Source organism: Lontra canadensis, unplaced genomic scaffold, assembly GCF_010015895.1.
Source record: "Lontra canadensis isolate GAN:19392208 unplaced genomic scaffold, GSC_riverotter_1.0 scaffold149, whole genome shotgun sequence".
NCBI lineage: Eukaryota > Metazoa > Chordata > Mammalia > Carnivora > Mustelidae > Lontra > Lontra canadensis.
The window spans coordinates 3,023,399-3,039,165 of NW_022631143.1; the positions used below are offsets into that span (position 1 = coordinate 3,023,399).

Here is a 15,767-nt window from a genome sequence, read left to right on the forward strand (position 1 = left end):
GATGGCTCCATGGATTCAGGCCCTTGCTGTGGTTCAACAAGTGACAAGGACAGGGAACCTCGAGGAGTGGAACATGGAGTAAAGGACAGAGCATGGGAAAGAAAAGATGGGGGCAGGGATGGGCAAAGATGGCTCTGAGGCCTGGGAGCTCCCTCAGCGGCCCCTGTCCTAGTGGCCCCAGGCCTACAAGCCAACAGGCCCTGATGGAAGTCCCCTGTGTCCCCTGCTGGCACCTCCAGCCTCAAAGACTCAGTTGCAAACAGCCACCTAAAGGAAGCAGTCCTTAAATTCCCAACACTTCTAATGTTTTACAAACCTCTAGACTCAGCTGGAGGCAGGGTAGAAGACCAGGAGGGTGCTGGGTGCAGGAAGTGAGGAGGGAAATGAGAAGCCACAAGCCGCCACAAATGCCACCCAGGTGATCCTGGGCCTTACCTCTGTGGGGAGGTAAATGAGGGGAGGGCACATCTGAAAACATCCACCTCCCTAGGAGTGGTGGGGATGGGGTTGGAGTACTGTTGGTGGGACTCAGTCATAAACAGCAGGAGGGAGAGAAGAATCAGGGGAAGGGAGGGTTAAGGAGAGGAAGGCGTGGGAGAAGGACAAGTATAAAAAACCTCCCAAGGCAGGGGAGCTGGAGGCCGGGGATTCCCCCAGATAGGGACTCAGGCTGGACCAGATGCAGAGAACAATGGGCCTCCAGGCTGGAAAGCAGGAAGGGAAGGAGGAGGGAAGCCACACGGTCAGGTCAGAGAGATCCCAGGGCTTCAGGAGCCAAGGCCATAGGCACCCTCGTGGGTTCGTGTGAGCAGGGACAGCCCCGGGGCCAGGGCAAGGGCCAGAGCTACAAGGTGAGACTAGCTATTCCATTCTAAACACCTACTACTCGCAAAACATCATTGCCTGTCCTCTGGGCCAGGACCCAGCCCTTCATGCATCATTTCATTTGTCCTCACAATTTCCTGCTGTGAGGGCTACTATGCTTATTCCCGTCCACACTCTAAGGATGAAGTGGTGGACGCCCAGAGAGGGTAAGTGACTTGTCCCACATGACCCAGCTGGTAAATTGCAGAGTCAGAATCTGAACCTAAGCGGTTTGGCTCCGATGGCTACACTCTTAATCATAGCTGCTTCCCGAGAGACAAAAATGGGTGATCAGGGAAGAGTCAGGACTTAGAGATAGATGAATGTGGGGAGAAGACTGGAACGGGAGAGGAATCATGGGGATATGAAGGAAACAAAGAGAGAAGCGGAAAAGAGCATGACACACACGGGAGAGGTACTGGAGTAGGCAGCGTCTCAGGCTCTCTGTCCACTTGCCTACACAGTGGCTCCCTTTCCCTCAGGGGCTGCCTTGCATGGATAGCACCTTGTTGCCCTGTCCCGGAGCCCCAGCCCATCCTCCTCCACCGCAGGCCCCTCAGGCTTCACAGGAAGCCCTCTTTCTCTAATTGGCATTGAAACTTACAGCCCTCCCTTTTCCTGTAGGTGGGGTTTCCATAGGAAAAAGCTGCTTCTCCATTTCCCAAGCCCAGCAACTGTTTGAAAGTCGGATCCCCACATCCTGCTTTACTGGGTCAAGTCCCTCTTGGACCGGCTCTTGCCCATCATTTACTGAAGGGGACCTGCGGGTGCCCCTGTGCGGGGTGTCCCTTGGCATTTTCACTTCGTCAGTGCTTGGACCTCTGATATCTCTTCAGATGAAAATGGCCTTGCCTGGGAATCCAGCTACTTCCGTCATCATCTAATTATGGGACGAGGCTGTGACAGCAGGTCTGGGGACAGGAGAAAGGGGCTAATCAGGCCCCTCGGGAAAGCGTGGAGGACTTGCCTAGCCTTTGAAGAACTGTAGTGGTTTCTGAGTCTAGCCCATTCTGGCGGTAAGCATGATGCGACTTCTGCCACTTCTGCTGGGGCTTTTGGGGCCAGGTGGCTACTTTTTCCTTCCAGGGCATGGTCAGGAAGTGGCCACTCTCACTGTGAAATACCAAGTGGCAGAAGAGGTGCCGTCTGGGACGGTGATAGGGAAGCTGTCCCAGGAACTGGGCTGGGAGGAGGGTCGCGGGCAGACAAAGGCTGCCTTCCAGGTCCTGCAGCTGTCTCAGGCACTCCCCATCCAGGTGGACCCTGAGGACGGCCTGCTTAGCACGGGGAGCCGGCTGGACCGAGAACAGCTCTGCCGGCAGCAGGATCCTTGCCTGGTTTCCTTTGACGTGCTTGCCACAGGGGACTTGGCTCTGATCCATGTGGAGATCCAGGTGCTGGACATCAATGACCATGAGCCACAGTTCCCCAAAGGTGAGCAGGAGCTAGAAATCTCTGAGAGTGCCTCTCTGCGCACCCGGATCCCCCTGGACAGAGCCCTGGACCCAGATACTGGCTCCAACACCTTGCACTCATACACACTATCTCCCAGTGAGCACTTTGCTCTGGATGTCATCGTGGGGCCAGATGAAACCAAACATGCAGAACTTATAGTGGTGAAAGAGCTAGACCGGGAAATCCACTCATTTTTTGATCTGGTGCTAACTGCCTATGACAGCGGGAGCCCCCCAAAGTCAGGCACCAGCTTGGTCAAGGTCAATGTCCTGGATTCCAATGACAATAGTCCTATGTTTGCAGAGAGCTCTCTGGCACTAGAAATCCAAGAAGATGCTGCTCCTGGTACTCTCCTCATAAACTTGACTGCCACAGACCCTGACCAAGGTCCCAATGGGGAGGTGGAATTCTTCCTCAGTAAACATGTGCCTCCAGAGGTTTTGGACACCTTCAGTATCGATGCAAAGACGGGCCAGGTGATTCTGCGTCAACGCCTCGACTATGAAAAGAATCCTGCCTATGAGGTGGACATCCAGGCAAAGGACCTAGGTCCCAATCCCATCCCAGCCCACTGCAAAGTCCTCATCAAGGTCCTGGACGTCAATGACAATGCCCCAAGCATCCACATCACGTGGGCATCTGAACCATCTCTGGTGTCAGAGGCTCTTCCAAAGGATAGTTTCATTGCTCTCGTCATGGCAGATGACTTGGACTCAGGAAATAATGGTCTGGTCCACTGTTGGCTGAGCCAAGAACTGGGCCATTTCAGGCTGAAAAGGACTAATGGCAATACATACATGCTGCTAACCAACACCACACTGGACAGAGAGCAGTGGCCTAAATACACCCTCACTCTGCTGGCTCAAGACCAAGGACTCCAGCCATTATCAGCCAAGAAACAACTCAGCATTCAGATCAGCGATGCCAATGACAACGCACCTGTGTTTGAGAGGAGCAGGTACGAGGTCTCTACTAGGGAGAACAACCTACCTTCTCTTCACCTCATTACCGTTAAGGCTCATGATGCAGACTTGGGCCTAAATGGACAAATCTCATACCATATCCAGGACTCCCCAGTTTCTCACTTAGTAGCTATTGACTCAGACACGGGAGATGTCACTGCCCAAAGGTCACTAGACTATGAACAGATGACCAGTTTTGAGTTCCGCGTGATCGCAGAGGACAAGGGCCAGCCCCAGCTTGCATCCAGCGTCTCTGTGTGGGTCAGCCTCTTGGATGTCAACGATAATACCCCAGAGGTGATCCACCCTATACTCAGTGATGGAAAAGCTAGCCTCTCAGTGCTCGTCAATGCCTCCACAGGCCACCTTCTGGTGCCCATCGAAACTCCTAATGGCTTGGGACCAGCAGGGGCTGACACACTGCCACTGGCAACCCCCAGTTCCAGGCCATTCCTTTTGGTTGCCATTGTAGCAAGAGATGCAGACTCGGGGGCAAATGGAGAGCTCCTCTATAGCATTAGGCGTGGGAATGAAGCCTGTCTCTTTGTCCTCAGCCCCCACCTGGGCCAGCTGTTCATCAACATCACCAACGCCAGCAGCCTCATTGGGAGTGAGTGGGAGCTGGAGATAGTGGTGGAAGACCGTGGTAGTCCCTCCTTGCAGACCCAAGCCCTGTTGAGGGTCTTGTTTGTCACCAGCGTGGATCACTTGAGGGACCGGGCCCGGGAGCCTGGGACCCTGAGCACATCGGTGCTGACGGTGATTTGCCTGGTTGTGCTGTTGGCCATCTTTGGGTTGATCTTGGCTCTGATCATGTCCATCTGCAGGACAGAGAAGAAGGACAATAGGGCCTACAACTGTCGGGAGGCTGAATCTACCTACCGCCACCAGCCCAAGAGGCCCCAGAAACACATTCAGAAGGCAGATATCCACCTTGTGCCTGTGCTCCGGGGCCAGCCAGACGAGCCTGGCGAAGTCGGGCAGCCCCACAAGGAAGCAGGTCAGGAAGGGAGGATGGAAGCGGGCTGGGACCCCTGCCTGCAGGCCCCCTTTCACCTCACACCAACGCTGTACAGAACCCTACGTAACCAAGGCAACCAGGGAGCACAGGCTGAGAGCCGAGAGGTGCTGCAAGACACTGTCAACCTCCTTTTCAACCATCCCAGGCAGAGGAACGCCTCCCGGGAGAACCTGAACCTTCCTGAGCCCCAGTCTGTGATGGGACAGCCACGCTCAAGGCCCCCGAAGGTTACGGGCAGCCCCACAGGGAGGCTGCCAGGAGACCCAGGCAGTGAGGAGGCCCCACTGAGTCCACCGGCCTCCTCTGCAACCCTGAGGCGGCAGCCGAATCTCCACGGCAAAGTGACCCCCGAGAAAGAGTCAGGTCCCCGTCAGATCCTGCGGAGTCTGGTCCGGCTCTCTGTGGCTGCTTTTGCAGAGCGGAACCCCGTCGAGGAGCTCACGATGGATTCTCCTCCTGTTCAGGTACCCGGGTGTGGGCAGCTCTCTCTGTGGTCACCCTGGGACCACCACATCAGACACCCCCATTACCCTTATGTTTGTCACACTCGTTCCTTAGGCTCTCCAGGGACTTTATGGTACATTGGCAGCAGTGGGTGAGGGCACAGCTCTAGGGTTAACAAAATCTAGCTGTGTGATCCTGGGCAACTTATTGTCTCTGAGCCTTCGTTTCCCTGTCTATAAAACAGAGATGATGGTAAGAGTATCTGCCTTGCAGAGTGGTCCTGAGGATTTGATCAGTTAATCCCTATAAAGCAAGTACTCAATGTGCCTGGCACAAGTAGACACACAGCAAAAGGCACATTTGAGAATACAAGCTTTGGGATAAGGCTGCCTGAGTTCAAATCCTGACTCCACCTCTTCCTCGATGTGAACTACAGGAATGTCACTCAGCTTCTCTGTTGAAGATATCTATGTTGATAGCACCCATCTCTTAAATTTGCTTGAAGATGAAATGAGTGCACTTAAGGCCTGGAATAATGTCTGGCACACAGTCAGCACTCAGCAAATGGTTACAATGACTTCCGCAAAGCTCTTCATCTCCTCCTGCCCTCGTCTCATCTGGGCAGCTTTTCTATGAAGCTGGCCAGCACAGGCATCATTGACTCTGGGCTCAGGGGCTGCATTTGACTTGCCTGAGACTAGAGTGTGATGGTGAAGCCTACGGCATGGGTAATGGAAAAAAATCTCAGAACTTGGAAATCTGATCTGGGTTCACATTTCAGCATAGGCACTCAGTAGCTGGTCAACCTTGGGCAAGTCTCTCCAATATTAGAGCCTCATTTTCTTCAAATGGCAGTTATGATGCCAAACTTACCCTGTGTCTGCCTTCCAGGGGTTGAGGATTAAATGGCACAACAAAGGACAAAATAGCTAGTGACCTGGGATTTACTAGACAAAAATGGGAAATCTTTTTCAGGGACAGTACCCGATCTCACACCCACATCTGTTCCTCTGCACTTAAGATAATTTTCCCCATGCCAAGGACACCTGGGTGGCTCAGTCGTTAAGTGTCTGCCTTTGGCTCAGGTCATGATCCCAGGATCCTGGGATCCAGCCACACATCGGGCTCCTTGCTCAGCAGAGAGACTGTTTCTCCCTCCCCCACTTCCCCTGTTTGTGTTCCTTCTCTTGCTATGCCTTTCTCTGTCAAAAAAAAAAACAAACAAACAAAACAAAACAAAACAAAACAAAACAAAAAAAACATAAAATTTAAAACAATTTATTTAAAAAGAAAACATTTTCCCTGTGCCAGGCTGCCCGCTCAAGACACATGTGTGTTTGGCCAGGCAATCGACTCAGGTTTCCTGTGGAGCAAGGACACAGCTTCCTTCCCCCATATCCTCCCCAGGAAGCCACCTGGAGAGCCCCACAGCTCTCTTAGAAGTCTTACCTTGAGCCCTCTGTAGCTCCAGACGCTGCCCAGAGCCGTTCATTCATTCATTCATTCATTCATTCTTTAATGCATACTGAGTGAGCTTTTTGAATCAAACACTGTGCTGGTTATTGTTGAACAGAGACAGCAGAGAGCAGGCACTGGGGGTAAACCCACTGAGGTGATGGAAAGAAGGGTGCCCTGCTGAGATCAATGTGAGGTTAAGAGGCAGCTTGCCTAATGCTCATGTCTTTCCAGCAGCACAGTGCCACAGTGAGTCAGATCTGGGTTTAAATTCTAGCCCTTCCACTAACTGAATGTGTAGCCCCTCTGAGCCTCATATTCCACATCTGCAAAATGGGTATGATGGTATCTTTTCCCTAGGGTTATTATAAGAATTAAATGAGGGGCACCTGGGTTAAAGTGGGTTAAAGCCTCTGCCTTCGGCTCAGGTCATGATCCCAGAGTCCTGGAATCGAGCCCCACATTGGGCTCTCTGCTCAGCGGGGAACCTGCTTCCTCCTCTCTCTCTGCCTGCTTCTCTGCCTACTTGTGATCTCTGTCTGTCAAATAAATAAATAAATAAATCTTAAAAAAAAAAGAATTAAATGAGATTATATACCACACTAGAATTATTAAGTGCTTGTCAAAAGATCTATTAATAAATGAATCATATGTGTTCCTGGCTGGCTCTTGATCTTGGGGTCATGGGTTCGAGCCCCACAGTGAGCACAGAGATTACTTAAAAAAAAAAAGTTTTAAAAAATAAATAAATGAAAGATATACTTTCATTCTTTTGATCCTTATAACTGCAACCCACATGGACCTTGATATTATTCCCTTTTTACTGCTGAGGAAACTGAGGCTCAAAATGCTGAAGCAATTTCTCAAAAAAAAAAAAAATCCAGAGGGAATTGGGGCAGGGGCAGATTTAGGATTTGAATCCGAGTCTGACTGATTCCAGAGTCTACACTCTTAACTATGAAGAGACCCTGAATGACAGCGCTATGCTCAGGCCGTGGCACTCAGGGAATGTCCCTGAACTACCAGCTAATGCTTGGAAGAGTGGCAGGTACCTTAGGAGGGCTTTGGGGCCTGGGTCAGGAGATGTGATCTGCCTTGAGGCAGGCAACTGGGCCCCAGCCCTCTTCCAACTATTCTCTGAGGTTGGCACTTTCTAGCTGGAGCTGCCCAGAGAGGCTGAGCCGGCCTTCTCAGAGAAGACAGGGAAGATTCAGGGAAGACTGGCTCCTGGTAGGTCCAAGAGCCAGAGGCAGTCTTTCTAAGAGAAACAGCATTTTCTCTTAGCGTTTTAAATTCTCATACCACTGCGTGAATTAATCCTGACTGCCCTGTGAAGAAGGCTGGATGGGTATTTTCAGCTCCAACTTAGAGATGAGGAAACTGAGATCTGAGTATGTCTAAAAACCTGCCTGACATTACACAAACTAGAAATGACCTTGAACTAGAACTTAGCCTCCCGAGACTTGGTGTATTGCCTTCACCTTCAGAAGGCCCTGCAGGGTCTGGCCCTGACATCTCGGCCAGCCCTGAGCCATTCCACAGCCTCCCTGAACCTCCACCCTCTCCTTCAGACTTTCAGTCTGCAGTGCCTTCTGTTTTCATTCACACTCTTGTTGAATGAATGATTGAATGATAGACTTTTGCTTTCTCCACAGCAGAGCCTTGCATCTGGCCCCACCAAAACTGGCTGAGTGTTTGAGTACCGCTGAAGGTGGGGGAAATAACTCCTTAAGATAATCCTTATCAAAGTAAGAATGATTTTATGGTCAGGAAATGCTCTTTTCAGCCCCATCCCACAGATACCAGCGGGAGCACGTTACTCAGAATGAGAACGAGGGGTGGGCCCAGGGGGTCCCTCTTCTCTCCCTCAGACACCCAGGTCCTGCGGTGTCATGACAAAGCAAGGATCCTGCCTGCAAAGTTCCCTGCCTCCGTCACCATTCACCACCCCCCATCTGATCACACAAACATCTGAAGCTGGAGGAAAGACTATAAAAAGAAAGCGCCGGCATTGAGGGAAACATCCGGCAAGGAAGTGTGCTGGGTCGGAATTGTGTGGAGTCAACAGATTTTTCCTGTCTTGCAGCAAATCTCCCAGCTGCTGTCCTTGCTGCATCAGGGCCAATTCCAGCCCAAACCAAACCACCGGGGAAATAAGTACTTGGCCAAGCCCAGCGGCGGCAGGTAAGCAACACATGGACCCATAGGCTTCTCAAGCCCCCCACCGGCTTGCCTTCACCCCTGGAGCCTCTGTGATCTGAGGAAGGGTGAGCACATCCCAGACAGCAGGCCCCTGGGAGAGCAGCGGACAGCATCCTTCCCCCCCATCCCAGGCAGCATGGTCCCAGAGCAACTGTATTTATAGTTTTTACAGGACCCAGAGTATCTAAGGAAATGACTTCATCCCTGAGGCTCTATCTGTCCCCTGATTGCAGAGGTGCTAGGCTATGGGCTTTAAATGTGTAAGTTTCAGCATTTTTTGTCTTGACTCTTAAACATAATATGAAGTTTCCCCGGGTAAGGACATGAGTGTGTGGGTGTGTTCTTTTGGGCAGTCTGGAATTAAAGAGAGCTCAAGAGGACATCTAATCTAACTCCTTTTTGTTACAGATGTAGAAACTGGGGCTGTAAGTAGTTTGATACAACCCAGCTATGCTCAACTTGAGGAAGCCAGGTAAATCCTTGGGGCCTCAGTTTCTTACCTGTAAAATGGAGATCATCACACATCCTTGCCAAGATGGGGTAAGGATTTGATGAGCAAATGTATTTTAAGCCCATAGCCCAGTGACTGGCACATAGAAGGTATACAACTGATGCTAAAAGTCCTTTCCTCCCAAAGTGACTTTGTTCATGGTCACATAGCCAGTGAGTGGCCAAGCTAAGACCAGCTCAGGGGACCTCACTTACTCCAGGTTCGGTGCTCTTGCCCTGACAACTTGTAGCTTCTTTTTTGCAAATCTGGTGGAAAGTAGTGTAGAGTAGCAGTGAGTGCACACACTCCATAGCCACATCAACCTGGATTTGAATTTTTGCGGGATCTTGGTGCATAATTTTCATAAGTCTTAGTTTTCTTATTCACAACATAGGAATGATAACAAGAGAACTCCTTTATAGATATGAAAAGTTTAAGGATAAGGTGCCTATACCTTGCAAAGCATAAGGCCTGAGTCAGAGTGATTGCTTTATAAACATTTGTTGTTTTCATCATCACTTGCAAACTTGCTGTCTCCCTACTGATCCCTTCATGACAGCAGAAACAGTCACAGAAAAAAAAAAGCAGAAAGGACCCCAGACCTTAAAGCCCTTTAAGGAGCCCTCCCACGTGCCGGAATGTGGGGCCAGACCTGGCTACCCATACTGAGGCAGTCCCAGGAACTGGCCTGTTCCAGGGGGCAGGCAGGGCCTATGGGAGGGAGGGGCCGGGATGGAGACCACAGGGGTCAGGGAGAGTCTCAGTGGCCTTCTGTGGTCTCACCCCAGCTGCATCCTCTTCTGCCCTGCTATTCTGGTCTGGAATTGGGCCTCAAATAGGGAGGAGGGAACATTCAGTCACTTTGTCCACAAAGTATTTATGAAGCACCTACTATGTGCCAGGCCCTGTTCTGAGCTCTGGTGACCAGGGAATGAGACAGACAAAAATTTCTGCTCTCACTGGAGCTCATACTCAGATGGATGGAGGTGGACGGATGGGTAGAAGGACAGATGACTGCGTTATCTCAAGCTGAGTTACTACACTCCTACTCTGGGCTGCGCAATGTGAAGGAATGGGAGGGATGATGGTGAATAATGATATCAATGCATTCATTGTTTCTTCTATTTGCTCACTGCTTACAAGGGGCCGGGTACCAGTTTCTTTACATACATTGTCTCGTTTTGCCTGCCCCTTGAGGTGGGTGTTATTTATTACCTCCATTTCACAGATGAGGCAACAGAGGCCGAGTAGGCAGGAGGCCTGGGACCAAGTAACCCAGGTCGATCTGACTCTGAAGGCCAGGCTGTGTATCCACCTCCTTATGTGGATGGATGAATGCTGGCATGAGTAGAAGAAGGCTCACGAGCAGGAATGAATGAATCTGTGTGTGAATTTCCTCCTTTGTGAACTGGCTGGCTTCCTTTACAGGAGCACAATCCCAGACCCAGATGGCACAGGTGCCAGGGCTGGTGGCCAGGCAGAACCAGACCAGGAGGAAGGGTGCTTGGATCCTGAAGAGGACCTTTCTGTGAAACAGCTGCTAGAAGAAGAGCTATCAAGCCTGTTGGACCCACATACAGGTAGGGACTCCTCAGGATTGCCCTGAGCCTGCTTCTGTACTCACGGTCCCGCCAGCATGTCTAGGTGTCAGCCTTCTCCACAGGAGAACACAGGCATTCTCTTTCTGGGCAGGAATATCAGCAAAATTTTACTTTCCCTAACGCTTCAGACAGTCTTCATTTGTTTAAAGACCAGATATTACTTTGGTTGTCCATTTTAAAAATCCTAAGAATAGTAAATGAGCTCTTGGTGTGTGCCAGGTACTAGGAAGGATCTTGTACACATTAGCTCAGTTAAGCTTCCAAAGAGTCTTTGGAGGTAGATGTTATGAGCTCCAATTTAGAGATAAGCAAACTGAGGCTAAGAGAAGTACCACAGCCTGCCCAGAGTCACTTAGCTCATCAGGAACTGATGGGGAACCAGTCTGGGTCTGCTTGCCATCAGGAGACCTCTCCCTACTTCCTAAACCACCCATTTGTGTTTCTTTGGTGGGTTTAAATATCCTTCCATCCTGAGAACTGAGTCAATTCTTTAATGTGTTAACATTTCTAATTGAAATAAAAATAATATTTTCTAGAGAAACAATTCATTTTGATAGCTAAGTCCATAGTATGGACTTTAATTCAAGAATATGCTAGCTGGGGCACCTGGGTGGCTCAGTCAGTTAAGCATCTGACTTTGGCTCAGGTCATGATCTCAGGATCCTGGGATCAAGCCTTTCCCCCCATCCCCCTGTCCCTCTGCCCCTCCCCCCTCCTCATGCTCTCTCTCTCTCTTTTCTCTCTCAAATAAGTAAAATCTTTTTTAAAAGTAAAATAAAATATTAAAATAAAATTTAAAAAATTAAAAAGAATGTGCTAACTGGACACTGGTGAGCCTCCTTTGGGTTACACACCATACCTCTGTCCATCCCTACACTGCGGTGTTCTGTTTCTTTAGTTTAATAATCCATTTCTCAACTGGACGTATCCTATGTGCTCCATCTGGCTGCAAACACATTGAAAGCATGGCAGGGGCTTCCTTTTCCTTGGTTAAAAAAACAGAGCTAACATTTATTGAGAGCTTTCTATGCGCTAGTCCCTGTTCTATGTTCCTCATGAGAAAATCTGATGAGATAGGAATTATTCATTATCACCATTTCATAAAGGCAAAACCAAGGGGCGAGTTTGTTTAATAATTTTCCCAAGGTTGTGCAGAAAATGGTTACTAACATTGGCTACATGGCTCTAAATTAAATCTAATTAAAATGAAGTTAAATGAAAAATTCAGTTCCTCAGTCATACCAGTCACATTTCAAGCACTCAGTAGCCACATATGGTTAGCAGATATTGCTTTGGACAGCACACATATAGAAAGTTCTATAGGACAGCATTGTCTAGACTCTACAGCTGTTAGATCCAATACAGTAGCCACTAGCCACATATGAAAATGGCAGTCACAATCAAGATGTGATAGATGGGGGGCCCTGCCCAGCTCAGTGGGCAAAGCATGCAACCCCTGATCTCAGGTTTGTGAGTTCAAGCTGCACATTGGGCATAGAGATTACTTAAAAAAGAAAAAAATATATTTTTAAAAAATCATCCATCCTCAAGCCCCATGTTGGGCATAGAGTTTGCTTAATAAAAATAAAAAGTATAAAAAAAGTATAACTTACTATTTTTTAAAAAGATGTGATAAACATATAAAACACACTTTCAGACTTTGAAGACTTAAGAATGTAAAAAATCTCATTAATTTAAAAAATATTCATGACATGATAAAACGATATTAAGTTTAAAAATGTTTTACAATTTGATTTTACCTTTTCTTTTTACTTTTTTAACCTGCATCCTAGAAAATTGAAAAAGACCTCTATGGCTCACATTACATCTGTTCCAGCCAGCTCTGGGCTGGAACCTGTGGGCTCAGCTGCCAAATGGTCCTGCTTCTCTGTCCATGCAAAGAGGGCATGGAGGATGCTGGGGGATGCTGAGGGCAGCAGGGATAGAAAAACCTGTGCTGCTCACAGGACAGGCCTGCCAGGGGCTTTTGGTGAGCTTGCTGACCCCAGGGGTCATGGGTGCATCCATCTTATGATGTGATGGGGACATTTTAATGGTTGTATGAGCTCAGTGAATGCTCATGGCAACCTGACAAGATGAGTATTTCACCACTTTATGAGAGACGAAGGAGGCTCAGAGAGGTTAAGCAATTTTCCCAAGGTCACACTGGTCATAAATGGCAGAGATGAGAAATCAAGCCCAGGCCTGCCCAGCACCCACCTGCCTCCAGGTGGACTTCCCATTGCTTTTCAGCCATTCTCACACACTCTAGCGATTTTCTAATTCCAAGCTTCATAAGCTCTCTGACCCTGGTACAAAGGCCTGATTCTGTAACCAAAAGAGTTTCAACCTTATTACCCCCGAGGCTCAGGGAACTAAGGTTTACATTCCCCAAATGCCCAGGGTTAATATTTATGTTCACTGAGTCATTCAAGAAATGCTCACTAAGTCCCAGGCGAGGCTGGACCAGGTGGGAAGAGGCCTGCCCTGCCTCACAGCCTTCATTCAAGACTCCGCCCTGACAAGGCATGAGGCATGATGGAGACTCATTTATCAATATAAACCGCCATTAGCTGTATTTTGGAATAACATTCCCAAATTACAATAGTAACATTTGGTTAAGGTAGAAAAATGTAGGTAAATGAAAAGAGAATAAATCACTTCTGTCCAGGGGTAATTCCAGGTAACATTTAACATACTTCCTTTTAGTCTTTTATTATATGCACAGATTCTAAAGTAGCTCACCTTAAGCAAACATTAAACACATGCTAAAGTGTATGTTGGGCTTTTTTCTTTTTAAAGGCACAGTTTCTTAACCATAATACACACCGTCTTTCTTTGTCTTGGCCTCTACCATCCAGTCTAGGGCTAGTTTTTTGAGATAGCGTTTTTGTTAAAGAGATGGGAAAAGGAAAAGTGTGATGGTGGTATTAAGGATCTAGGGGACAGTTTCTCACTGCTCCCCTTCCCTTTCCTGGGACAGTGCTTAGGCAGACAACCCCTTCTCAGCCTGCCTCTAAGCCTGTTTCCCGCAGCCTGAGAAGCAAAGGGGGGGGAGTTTAGGGCATGGTGACTGGACAGACCTTCACAAGCCTGGGGAACCCAGAGGCCACAGGGGCGCACCCTCAGCGCCCTGGGGGAAATGGGGGGAAGCTACTCAGAGAGTGGGTAGGATGGTACAGGCATATGGGGCTTCGAAGTCATCAGATATGGGGTCAAATCTGGGTTTGGTTGCCTAGTGGATGGGTGATTCAACTTCTTGGAACTTCGTTTCCTCATCCATAGAAAGGAATAGCACTCTTCCCTTCAAAGGTTTATGCGGAGGTTAAATAAGAGGATTCCGTAAATTGCTTGGTGGGGAAGAAATTGATAAATGGTCACTATTACTATGAATACAAACAGAGGGCAGCACAAAGCCAGGAACTCCAGCCTTGCCTAAGAAAAGGGGTGTCCCCTCCATCCGCAGCTACTCACAGCCTGAGGGAGTGAAAAGCCTGGCTGAAGACACCTAGCTTGAAATACAGCAGGATCGGGAAATTCTTTAGAATTTCTAATTCTAGGCCTCCTTCCTCCTCCCCACTCAGCTCCTGTGGGTACTTCAGTCGGCAGCCTTCCTGCCCAACAAGCTTCCCCGTCAGGGCCTCTTCCTTCCCGTCCCCCACCGGGCTCCCAGTCCGTCCCCCGCCATTTCCCTTCCCTCCTTTGTCCGGAGCCCCGGCCCACAGCCCCGCCCTGGGCTGCCTGGCCCTGCCCCCGGCCGGCCCTCACTGGCTCCCCTCCTCCCCGCGCAGGCCTGGCCCTGGACCGCCTGAGTGCCCCCGACCCGGCCTGGATGGCGAGGCTCTCTTTGCCCCTCACCACGAACTACCGCGACAACGTGTTCTCACCGGACACTCCGGCCGAGGAGGAGCCGAGGACCTTCCAGACGTTCGGCAAGGCGCCGGGGCCGGAGCTGAGCCTGACGGGCACGCGGCTGGCCAGCACCTTCCTCTCGGAGATGAGCTCGCTGTTGGAAATGCTGCTGGAGCAGCGCTCTGGCGTGCCCATGGAGGCCGCCTCCGAGGTGCTGCGGCGGCTGTCTGTCTGCGGGAGGACCCTCAGTCTGGACCTGGCCACCAGCGGGGCCTCGGGCACGGAAGGACAGGGGGGTTCGGGGGGAACTAAGGGGGCCAGGGGCAGGACTGGCAGCAGCAGCAGCAGCAGGGGCCTGTGGATCCAGGAACCGGGGGCCCTGGGGGACTGCAGGGAGCCCAGGCCCTGAGGATGCAGGGACATGAGCTGCTTTCTAGAATCTTTGAACTCGAGGTCCAGAGGTGGCCCAAGAACTTTAGGGTGACCGATGGTGCCCCACAGAGGAGGCAGGGGCCCCACAACTAATGGATGGCTGATCAGAGCAGCCCCTTGTTCGGGGCTGACTCTGCCTGTGAATTTTTTGGAGGATGGAGACATTTGTGGCTGAAATGAGTGTTTGCAGGCAAAACACATGTAGAGCACAGAGGGTCAGTCCTCCCTGTGGGACAGATGCCAAGGAGTGTCCTAAGCAAGAAAAGCTGGCCTCATCCCATACTTGAGGGTGGGGGCTGGATCCTGGGGTGCCAGGTGAAGCTCTCTGACCTCCTAATAAAGGAAAAGGGCTGGCTTATTCTCCTGTGTGCACCTGTCAAGAGGGGGAGGGAAGGGTAACAGAACGAAGGTTCCTTGATGCCTGTTCCCTGGCAAGAAGGTACGCTGGACCTGGACACGAGTAGGGCATGCGGGTACACAGAGGTCAATACACAGTGATGAACACGTGGACCCTTGACCCCACTTCTCTATTGCTACATTATCAAATAATCTGCTTCTCCGCTGCAAAATTAGGGCTAAGAAAAGCATGACTATTTATAGAATGTTTATGTGAAGCAGGTCCCAGGCTTTACACTAGGATTTAATTTAATTTTCCAACAACCCTGAGAGTGAGGTGTTATCCCCATTTCACAGACAAGGATAGGAGGTTTGGAGAAATAGAGGGTCTTGCCCAAGATCAAGGGTAGAGACAGAGGGGCACCTGAGTGGGTCAGTTGGTTAAGCGTCTAACTCTTGATTTTGGCTCAGGTCAAGATTTCGGGGTCATGAGATCAAGCCCAGGTCAGGCTACTCCTGCTCAGCAGGATGTCTGCTTCTTTCCCTCTCTCTCTGTCCCTCCCCCCACACATGCACATTCTCTCACTCTCTGTCTCTAAAATAAATAAATACAACTTAAAAAGAGAGAGAAAGAGAGAGAATAGAGGCAGAGC

At 49.9% G+C, this 15,767-nt stretch overlaps 1 protein-coding gene across 1 annotated transcript; it reads left to right on the plus strand.

Moving 5' to 3' along the window:
* Positions 1-959: 959 nt before the first annotated feature.
* On the plus strand, positions 960-15,139 carry PCDH12 (protocadherin 12). Its single transcript, XM_032844245.1, has 5 exons — positions 960-1,031; positions 1,489-4,766; positions 8,288-8,385; positions 10,322-10,473; positions 14,286-15,139. The coding sequence occupies exons 2-5, from the start codon at positions 1,887-1,889 to the stop codon at positions 14,753-14,755; spliced, it is 3,600 nt and encodes a 1,199-aa protein (XP_032700136.1). The 5' UTR covers positions 960-1,031; positions 1,489-1,886; the 3' UTR covers positions 14,756-15,139.
* The last annotated feature ends 628 nt before the right edge of the window (positions 15,140-15,767 follow it).